The 11,515-nt window shown below is 42.2% G+C and overlaps 1 protein-coding gene across 2 annotated transcripts in view; it reads right to left on the bottom strand.

The window, feature by feature from the left end:
• Positions 1-2,704: 2,704 nt before the first annotated feature.
• Positions 2,705-11,515, bottom strand: part of LOC132899293 (aminopeptidase N-like) — a 42,665-nt gene continuing 33,854 nt past the window's right edge. For both annotated transcript variants that reach the window (XM_060941058.1, XM_060941059.1), the window contains exon 21: positions 2,705-3,059. In XM_060941058.1, the coding sequence (XP_060797041.1) occupies positions 2,907-3,059 (153 nt within the window). In that variant the 3' untranslated portion in view covers positions 2,705-2,906. The remainder of the gene's footprint in view (positions 3,060-11,515) is intronic.

Here is an 11,515-nt window from a genome sequence, read left to right as displayed (position 1 = left end):
TGGTTAGCACTGTCACCTCACAGCAAGAAGGTTCTGGGTTTGAGCCCAGTGGCTGACGGGGGCTTTTCTGTATGGAGTTTGCATGTTCTCTCCGTGTTCTCCCCGTGTCTGCGTGGGTTTCCTCCGGGTGCTCCGGTTTCCCCCACAGTCCAAAGACATGCAGGTTAGGTTAATTGGTGACTCTAAATTGACCGTAGGTGTGAATGTGAGTGTGAATGGTTGTTTGTCTCTATGTGTCAGTCCTGCGATGATCTGGTGATTTGTCCAGGGTGTACCCTGCCTCTCGCCCATAGTGGGCTGGGATAGACTCCAGCTTGCCTGTGACCCTGTACAAGATAAGCGGCTACAGAAAATGGATGGATGATGTGTGAAGTGGTTCATTTTCACAAGGAAAAAAATGAAAAATTTTTGATAAAAAAAAAGAATCAGTTTTGTGCCCCAGTCCAAATAAAGCAGTTTCCTGCCGAAGGTCTAAACTTCAGGCACCAAACGTCTGAGGCAATGGAGACAGGAGAGCATCCTCAGCCCAATGTATCAGTTATCTTCATTTATAATTTTTTTTTTTTAAGCATGACAATGATGTGTGAGAGTGGAGAATAGCTTGAAAACATAAATTTCCTGAGTGAGCTAACTAGATATTAGTTAGCTTATATTACAGGCATTTAGCAGACACTCTTATTCAGAGTGACATACAACATACCCAGAGCAGCCTAGAGGTTAGGTGCCTTGCTCAACAGCACTTCAGCCATTCCTGCTGGTCTAGGGAATCAAACTGGCAATCTTTTGGTCCCAAAACTGCTTCTCTTACCATTAGGCCACGGCTTCCTCAGTGAACTAGGTAAGGTAGTCAGATCTTTTGATGTTTATTTACAGTATGAAAGTTCTGTATGAAACTTTATTAAAGTGTCATAGAAATTACACATTGTGTTAAATGTGTGTAAGTTCTGCTACAGCCAGAAACATGTATGAATTAACGTGAGCGAGCTAGCTAACAAACCTAGCAAGCAAGTGACAACAGCATTTGTCTGTGTTAGCTTGTCAGCTAATGTTACCATTCTTAGATATAGAACTTTTTCAGATTAGGTGTGTCACTTGTATAGTAGATATATAAAAAGTCATTTGTAAAGTAATTATCCAAGTGGTTTTTTGAGTCATTTTCTCAACAACTACATGTAAGGGCAGCACGGTGGTGTAGTGGTTAGCATGGTTGCCTCACAGCAAGAAGGTTCCGGGTTCGACCCCAGCGGCTGGTGAGGGCCTTTCTGTGTGGAGTTTGCATGTTCTCCCTGTGTTTGTGTGGGTTTCCTCTGGGTGCTCCAGTTTCCCCCACAATCCAAAGACATGCAGTTAGGTTGACGTAGGGCGGCCTTGGGCTGAGGTGCCCTTGAGCAAGGTACCGAACCCCTGACTGCTCCCCGGGTGCTCTGGGCTGCCCACTGCTCTGGGTGGGTGTGTGTGTGTGTGTTCACTGCTTCAGATGGGTTAAATGCAGAGGATGAATTTCACTGTGCTTGAAGTGTGCATGTGACGAATAAAGGTTTCTTCTTACGAATAAAGGTTTACGTTTACTCAAGTGAATTATTATGACTCTTGCAGTATTTTTACTCATGTCAGGGTTTGTTTGTTTGTTTGTTTGTTTTGGGGATTTTTTTTTTTTTTGCACCACTCCCTAAACCCACAAATTGAGCAAACTGTTCATAAAATGTGTTCCCATGAAGTCATCTTGAGGTCATATCATAAAATGAAATACAACCGATTCATTTACAATTTAATTTTTTTAACTGTGTAAAATGCACAGAATTGCAATATTTTAAGAGTCCAGTGTTTGTGAAGTTCAATTTATGGAAGAAAAAAAGTTGGGATGAATCTACCTGGGAATGAAATTATTTTGGTTGAGCAATGCAGTGCATCACAAGATCTAATTGATGTTATGTTATATTACAGGTAGTAGTTAGCACTGTCGCCTCACAGCAAGAAGGTTCTGGATTCGACCCCAGCGGCCGACGAGGGCTTTTCTGTGTGAAGTTTGCATGTTCTCCCCGTGTCTGTGCGGGTTTCCTCCGGGTGCTCCAGTTTCCCCCACAGTCCAAAGACATGCAGGTTAGGCTAATTGGTGGCTCTAAATTGACTGTAGGTGTGAATGTGAGTGTGAATGGTTGTTTGTCTCTATGTGTCAGCCCTGCGATGACCTGGTGATTTGCCCATAGTCAGCTGGGATAGGCTCCAGCTTGCCTGTGACCCTGTACAGGATAAGCGGCTACAGATAATGGATGTATGTATGTTACATGCATTTAGCAGATGCTCTTATCCAGAGTGATGTACAACATACCCAGATCAGCCTGGGGAGCAGTTGAGGGTTAGGTGCCTGGCTCAAGGGCACTTCAGCCATTCCTGCTGGTCCAGGGAATCAAACTGGTGACCTTTTGCTCCCAAAGCTGCTTCTCCAATCATAATATTCCTCCATAATATAACAAAGGGGTACATAACAGAGTGCTCCTGGAACACAGAGGGTTAAGAGCCTTGCTCAAGGGCCCAACAGTTGCAGCTTGTCAAGGCTGGGGCTTGAACCCATGAACCCACTTATATAAAGGCAGACAAGCAGCTGCATTAGTGATTTTAGGGGTTTAATTTGGGGCATTTCAAGCTTGTAATGCTCTACTGGGTTAACAGCATATAATGTGATGTGAATGGAAAAAATAAAACCTTATATTGATGTCTTTTTATTTTTGAAAGAATGTGGAGTAGCTCTGCTGGCCAGTTTATACCAGCCACCTTACTAATAGAAATACAATTCAATTTTATATTATGAATTGCTGTGAATATGCTGATATGTCTGTAGATTCCCCTCCTGTAAATGCTGTGAATGGAGTTTGTAAGGCTGTCGAGGTGTTTCAGTGCTATGCAGTTCACTCTGTCTCAGAGATGAGCCACTTCAGAACTTGCTCCTTGTTCTCCGCCAGCCATGTGATCCTCATGGTTGTCTGCTCAATAGCCTGCTGCAGAGCCTGTGAGGCCGAGCCAAAGCCCATATCTTCGTTGTCCTTTTGGAACTGTTTTAACTGCAAGACACAGCACAGTGAGGTGTGTGATTATACTAAAACTAAATCCAAACTCTATAACATGACTGATCCAATTCCATACAAGCCAATCAACAGTGAAGGAATGGATGGCAATGTGGAAAGGGTGAATGAGCTGAATCTCTACTTTAACAGATTCGATGGCAAGACCCCAACCCACCACCACCACTCTTCTGCGGGATGGCTACAACCACACACTTTACATTCTCTCCCCTCCCCCACCTCTTCTTGCCCAACCTCATCCCCATTTCATGACCTCGCTTGCACCTCCTCAACAGACCCCCTGGCTGAGCACACACCCCCAAGAAACACCTTCATCCCTCCCCCACCCATCACCCCCACACCGATCATCAGCGAGGAGCAAGTGAGAAGACAGCTGAAGAGACTCCATGCAGGAAAATCAGCAGGCCCGGATGGTGTTAACCCCAGGTCCCTGAAGACCTGTGCCCTCCAGTTAAGTGAAGTACTTCAGCATGTCTTCAACATGAGCCTGGGTCTTCAGAAGGTCCCCGTGCTGTCGAAGACGTCATGCCTCATCCCTGTACCAAAGAAGCTGCGTCCCAGTGACCTCAAAGACTACAGGCATTGATGTCACACATTATGAAGACCCTTGAGGGACTCATCCTGGAGCAGATCCAGCCTATGGTCCAACCACTTCTTGACCCCCTTCAGTTCACCTACCAGCCCCATCTTGGAGTAGAGGATGCAATCATCTACCTGCTCAACAAAGTCTACGGCCACCTGGACAAGCCAGCCAGCACTGTGAGGATCATGGTTTTTTTTTTATTTCTCCAGTGCTTTTGACACTATCCGGCTGGCTCTGCGATGCAGCAATGCAGGTGGATGCCCCACTGGTGTCCTGGATTGTAGATTATTTGACTGGCAGACCACAGTACGTGCACTTGCAATGCTGTGTGTCAGACAGAGTGATCAGCAACACCGGGGCACCACAAGGGACTGTCCTTTCTCCTTTCCTTTTCACTCTCTACACCACTGATTTCAACTACTGCATGGAGACCTGTCACCTCCAGAAATTTTCTGATGACTCTGCAGTGGTTGGATGTATTACCGGTGGTGATGAGAGCGAGTACAGGACGGTGGTGGACAACTCTGTCACGTGGAGCAGGAAGAACCACCTACAGCTCAACGTGACGAAGATGAAAGAACTGGTGGTCGATCTGAAGAGAATCAGGGCTCCGGTGAACCCTGTTAACATCCAAGGGGTCAGTGTGGACGTGGTGGAGGAATATAAGTACCTGGGGGTGTACTTGGATAATAAACTGGACTGGTCCAAAAACGTGGACACTGTATACAAAAAGGGCCAGAGCCGTCTCTATTTTCTGAGATGGCTGAGGTCCTTCGACATCTGCCGAACGATGCTGCGGATGTTCTATGAGTCTGTGGTGGCCAGCGCCATCCTGTACGCTGTCGTCTGCTGGGACAGTGGCTTGAAGGTAAAGGACACGAACAGACTCAATAAGATCATCAGGAAGGCCGGCCATGTTGTAGGCGTGGAACTGGACTCTCTGACAGTGGTGTTGGAGAAGAGGACACTGTCTAAAATAAAAACAATCTTAGACTGTCCTTCCCACCCTCTACATGAGGAGCTGATCAGCCACAGGAGCACATTCAGTAAACGGATGATTCTTGCACACTGCACAACTGAGAGACACAGGAAATCATTCCTACCTGTTGCAGTCAAGATGTACAATGCCACTGTATAACTGTGGTACATTGTCTTACCATGTATCCTTAACTCAGGTGCAATATATGTATATGAGTGATTCCACACTTATGGGTACTGAAATGGGGACATGAACTTATTCACCTAAAACCATTTCTTTTTTTACCATCAGGTCACAAAACATGTAATCTTTAATGAATGATATGTTAAAAGATAACTTTAATTTTCTGAGATGTAATAAAAGCATATTTATATGCCAAAGTCAAGCCTATGAGTTCCAAAATGATGTCTGTTACATTACTTCTGTTACGATTGTCCATCTCGCGTCTGTTACAAATTAATTACAATCTAGCTATATACCATGTTAATCTTATTGAAAGAATGTGTATGTTTATTCTACTACACATGTTTATTAATTATATTTGCTAAAACATCACCTTCCTATGTTTCAAAAAGTAATTCTACATTGTTAAAATTGAGAATCTATATGTCCACAACACTTCTGTTACGTTCTGACTTTGGCATATAAATATGTTTTTATTACATCTCAGAAAATTAAAGTTATCTTTTAACATATCATTCATTAAAGATTACATGTTTTGTGACCTGATGGTAAAAAAAAGAAATGGTTTTAGGTGAATTTTTAAAAATAAGTTCATGTCCCCATTTCAGTACCCATAAGCGTGGAATCACTCATATAGGAATCATTGTATATAAAATCATTTCATTTTGCTTTAAGTTATTGAACTTATTTAAATTTATTTTATTTTTATTTATTCTTTTTTTAAAGACTATTTTATCTTCTATTTTTATACATGTTTACTGCTTCTTTGATTCAGGAGCTTGGTTGCAAATTTGAATTTCCCTCCGGGGATTAATAAAGTAATTCTGCTTCTGATTCTGATACACCAACAATACCTTATATGGTGCTGATGCAAAAAAAAATTTAAAAAGTCTTCCAAAATCATGTTCAAAGCATGATTCCAAGCAACGTTAGATCTATCTGTGTTTAGACACCAATATATATATACACTCACTAGCCACTTTATTAGGAACACCCATACACCTGCAGTTTTATGCAGTTCTCTAATCAGTCAATCCCTTGATAGCAGCACAGTGCATAAAATCATGCAGATACAAATCAAGAGCTTTGGTTAATGTTCACTTCAAACATCAGAATGGGAAAAAATTATGATCTCTGTGACTTTCACTGTGGCATGGGTGTTGGAGCCAGATGGACTGGTTTGAGTATTTCAGAACCTGCTGATCTCTTGGGGTTTTCACACACAACAGTCTCTAGAGTTTACACAGAATGGTGCGAAAAACAAAAAACGCTGAGTTGAGTGAGCGACAGTTCTGTGGGTGGAAACAAACACCTTGTTTATAAGAGAGATCAGAGAAAAATGGCCAGATTGGTTTGAGCTGTGAGGAAGGATATAGTAACTCATATAATCACTCTTTACAACCGTGGTGAGCAGAAAAGCATCTCACCATGCAACAGCAGAAGTCCACATTGGGTTCCACTCCTGCAGCTAAGAACAGGAATCTTAGAATCAAGAACAAGTTCCTAATAAAGTGGCTGATGAGTGTACTTACATGCTATGAATAAAGACCCCAGTTGGTAGGTTTGTGGAATATCATGGTAGGCTGATATACCAGACGGCACGGTGGTGTAGTGGTTAGTGCTGTCGCCTCACAGCAAGAAGGTCTGGGTTCGAGCCCCATGGCCGGCAAGGGCCTTTCTGTGCGGAGTTTGCATGTTCTCCAGGTGTTCCGGTTTCCCCCACAGTCCAAAGACATGCAGGTTAGGTTAACTGGTGACTCTAAATTGACTGTAGGTGTGAATGGTTGTCTGTGTCTATGTGTCAGCCCTGTGATGACCTGGCGACTTGTCCAGGGTGTACCCTGCCTTTCACCTGTATTCAGCTGGGATAGGCTCCAGCTTGCCTGCGACCCTGTAGAACAGGATAAAGCGGCTAGAGATGAAATCATCCCATGGTAACACTACCATTCTCTTTTCCCATTCCCTTTTGATTAATGTAGCAGAGCTAATAACCATATGGAAAGCCATAATTAAGCAACTCCAGTCTAAACATGAACCAGTCTCTGCTCACATGTTAATGTAAATTATGTAGCTGAAGGCAGCTCACTGGACCAGACAGTTACTACAGTGCTAAAGATATTTGGTTACAAAGTAGAGTTTTCACAGACTTTCATAGACGATTCATTTTATTTAACCTCTTGGATCTGAGACCATGGCTTGTTTAAAAAAAAACTGACAACGTAAACAGAATCTATAACGACAAATGGATAGAGAAGTATGTGTTTATTCTTCTTGCTTCAATTTCAAAACAGATGTCTAATCTCTTCAGAGTTTGTGGCATTAATCAAAAGTGGGAACATGAAGCGGCACTGTGAAACGAAACATAAATCATTTCAAATTGCCTCATTTAGAGCCATGAACTAATCACTAAGGGTTAAGCATTAAAAGAGACATATTATGGAAAATTTACTTTTCAGTGCTCATACACATACATTTGAGTATCTGGGGTGCCTCCCAATACACAAACTCTGAAATAAGACACCCAGTCAGTTTCTTTTGTTCTGTCTATTTCAGAAAATATGAGCTTCAACAAGCCGTTCAGATTTGGCTCCTCTTTCTATGTCACAAGAGGAGCTCATTAGAATTATACCGCCCTCTCATCTGAGTATCTCCACTCATGGCTTGAGAACTGCCTTTACTAATTAATATTCATGAGGAAAGTGCTACCTGATTGGCTGGTGGGGTGAGCAGTGGCTCAATATCATTTAAAGGAACTGGCACTCAAATCAGCTGTTTTGAAAAGGGCCATTTAGACAGGGTGAGAAGGAAGCTGTAGTGTTTTATCCTTGTGGTATTTTGATCAAAATATGTCACAGACATTTGATTAAAGGCCCTTTTCCACTGCATGGTACCAACTCAACTCGACTCTACACTCTGGGAAAACAAAGTATATCATTGTATTTTTAGGGGTACAACAGCTTGCCACTGGGGCAGTACCCTCTCAGGTACTTATTTGTACCTTTTTATATACTAATTGGGAACATATATGTACCTTCCTAGCCCTAAAAAGGTACACCTACGGTAGTTACCTTGAAGTCCAATAATGAGCCCTAGGGGGGACATTAGTGTAGATTGTACCTTGGGGGGCGGCACAGTGGTGTAGTGGTTAGCACTGTTGCCTCACAGCAAGAAGGTCCTGGGTTCGAGCCCAGTGGCCGACAAGGGCCTTTCTGTGTGGAGTTGGCATGCTCTCCCTGTGTCTGCGTGGGTTTCCACCGGGTGCTCCGATTTCCCCCACAGTCCAAAGGCATGCAGGTTAGGCTAAATGGTGGCTCTAAATTGACCATGAGTGTGAATGGTTGTTTGTCTCTATGTGTCAGCCCTGTGATGACCTGGCGACTTGTCCAGGGTGTACCCCACCTCTCACCCATGGTCAGCTGGGATAGGCTCCAGCTTGCCTGCGACCCTATAGAACAGGATAAGTGGCTACAGATAATGGATGGCTGGATGGATGGATGTACCTTGGGGGACAGAAATGGACTCCGACTGTTTCTGACAGTGTACAGTGAAACCTCATGTTACGATCACTTCAAAATTATGACCACCTCAAAATTACGAAGTTTTTCACGGTCCCGATTGCTTGCTTATATATTTAATTGGTCACGGCCTTCAATAATGCGATCACCTCAATATTGCGTATTACGACCATTAATTTCGGCCCCACCCGTCGAAAATCAATGTAATTAAACCTCGAAAATACGAGCGCCCCCCGTCGTGTCAAAACACGGGGCACAAGAGCTTTCATGACATCCAGTTTACGTCATGCCGTCATGCCGCAAAATTTTTTAAGTCATGCCGCAAAATTAAGATCGACTTGTCCGACAATGAGTAGAAAACGTAATGAGTTGTCTTTGAAAGAAAAAATTGATCTGATTAACAAAAGTGCGGGTAAAAGTCAGCGTCAGCTAGCAGAAAAGTTTGGAATTGGCAAAACGCAGGTAATCTATGCAACGAGGTGTGAAGTGAGCTTTAGTAGATCAATTTAAATAGAAAAAGTTCAAGTTGTTAAAAGTGTCATAAGGCCATACCAATTTAATTAGTTGGTTCTCGGATTTTTTCAGGAAAAATATGAAGCGAGCGGGCGAAATAAAAATAAAATTTAAAAAATGCTCTGATGGTAAAATTAGCGGTGGAAATAGACCAAACAATACAGGCAAACCAGTAAACAGAATTTCAATATACCTGTCAAAGATTTTACGCTTCTGTTCGCTGAATATCCTAACAATCACAAGCATAGGCTTTGTAGGATTCCCCTCCACAGGCATGTTTCTTCCACAAGTCTTTATCTAAAGTGAAAGGGGCGATTTGATTGGTTTTCGGCGTCACGTGACCTCAAGTCACGTGACCTTTTCTGTTGGCGGGAGTTTGATTTCAATTTTTTTTTTCATTTTGCATTTTTTCAAGCGGCGATTCCGAGAACCAACTAATTAAATTGGTGTGGCCTAATTATGAAAGAGTATTCAGAATGAGATTTCAATTTCTTGTTTCAATGACTTGTGTACATTTGCTGTATGGTTTACATTTAAAAATGTAATATGGTTTTAATTATGATTAATTCTATTACAAGTTTATTAAAAGTTTAAATGAAAACTTAGTTATATTGTTTTTTACATGCTGTATTACATGTACTGGTACATTTGTACTTGCTAGACACACAAACCACACGCATGCTATACTTTTGTTTAAATTTAGCTTATTGATTTAATCATTTATCAATTAAATACAATAAACTAGTTCATAAATGTATTACATGTAATACAACAGTATTAAGAACATCATGCATGCACGTTGCTATGCAACAGCTCAGCAACTGTCAGTATAGCTTGCCAACTCAATATTAAGACCACCTCAATATTAAGACCACTTCGACCTGATCCCAATGGTGGTCTTAATATCGAGGTTTCACTGTACTCACTTTTGGTATCAGTAGTTTGTTTTCCACTACAGCTGGTTGTCATAGCAATGCTGCATAAAACTGCTATGATATCAACTCCAACATGACACACAGGAACATCATTATTATTAATACTGCTATGGCAACTTTGGCTTGACATAACACTTTCGCATGCACACACACAAACATGCACGTGAGTGGTGAAAACACACATGTAATCAGTGAAGTATAAAAAAAATTAAATATAATGCTATTTAAAAATGGAGGGTTTGTTGAGGACATTCGCACAATGATGATGCAGTGATATGATTGACCAATATCAGACCAATCAGTAGTCCGCAGTGTTTTCGCGTCACCTTTTGGTATCACCTCAGCTCGCTTGGAACCTTGATGGAGGTGATACCAAACAGTACCAGGTAAGTGGTACTTTCCACAATTTTGGCCTGATGAAAAAAACAGAAAAGCTGAGTAGAGTTGAGTCAAGTTGAACTGGTACCAGGCAGTGGAAAAGGGCTATAAGACCTCAGGGAACTGTGTGAACTTGTGGAAAAGGGTTAAAGTATGTCACTTTTAACATGTAATTGTTATCACCATTAAGTCATGTTAGTCATTTTACCAGATATTTTAAAGCTAGACAGCCTTTCAATTTCATAAAATCGGTGAAATTTAGTTCCCTCTGAAATTTGGTCCATCCATCCATCCATCCATCCATTATCTGTAGCCGCTTATCCTGTTCTACAGGGTTGCAGGCAAGCTGGAGCCTATCCCAGCTGACTATGGGCGAGAGGCGGGGTACACCCTGGACAAGTCACCAGGTCCTGAAATTTGGTCATTGTGATATACATTTATTTCTGTAATATCTCAAAAAAATCAGGCCATTCTGTGGCTGGGAAATGATTTAATTTGAGGAGATTCCCTAGCAAATAATGTCCATGAAATCGCTCACTTTGCACAGTCAAGCAGGCAGAGGAAGTCCGTATGCGCATGAGCAGATTTACCTGCTTCTTCTTCTTTTCCTTCTTCTTTTGGGTTTTACAGCAGCTGGCATCCAGTGTTGCATTACTGCCATCTACAGGTTTACTTTGACCATGCACTGACAGTTACATCATTCTGTCGCGAAACGAACAGCTGATCACACCGAGGTGCTCGCTGACTGCCGATATTTATTAGTTTGGTCCTGCATTTCCTTTCTTTTGCAACGTAACATCTTTCCTTCTTGCTTTCCATTACTATCGTCAGTCTTTCACGTTTCATTTGTGTCCTCCATTTTTCTCTCCTGTTTCAAATTTGTATCCCACAATGCTTTGCATGAACGGGGAAAGCCCACCATGTCATGCATGATGTAGTATCTTGAATTGGGTTGGAGTGAAGCAAAAAAAAAAATAGCAGAGAATTTAGAGCCACGTGGCCCTAAATTCATTAATTATAAAAATCTAATAAAACTGAAAGTCTGTGTGTCATGGTCCTACCTGTGGGCTTCTCTCTTCAGGTAACACCTCCACTCAGCATTACCGGCCACGTCCACACTCACTTCCTCTTATTAACTTTCAGTGACTGTCATTGGCTGTTGCCGATCACCTGCTTCCCCCTGGGTGTATTTAAGCTGCAGTTCTCCCTAGCCTCAGTGTCAGATCGTCTGCAACTCTCAGCCTGATAACCTACTCTGTGTTCCTACTACTCTGACTCCTGAAGATTTCCGGTTCTGTTTGACTCTGTCTGCTCTCCAGCCCCGGTAACCTGATCTGCCCTCTGTTCTG

Source organism: Neoarius graeffei, chromosome 15 (assembly GCF_027579695.1).
Source record: "Neoarius graeffei isolate fNeoGra1 chromosome 15, fNeoGra1.pri, whole genome shotgun sequence".
NCBI lineage: Eukaryota > Metazoa > Chordata > Actinopteri > Siluriformes > Ariidae > Neoarius > Neoarius graeffei.
The sequence above is the reverse complement of the archived record's forward strand: the minus strand, read 5'-3'. Positions and strand labels throughout refer to the sequence as shown.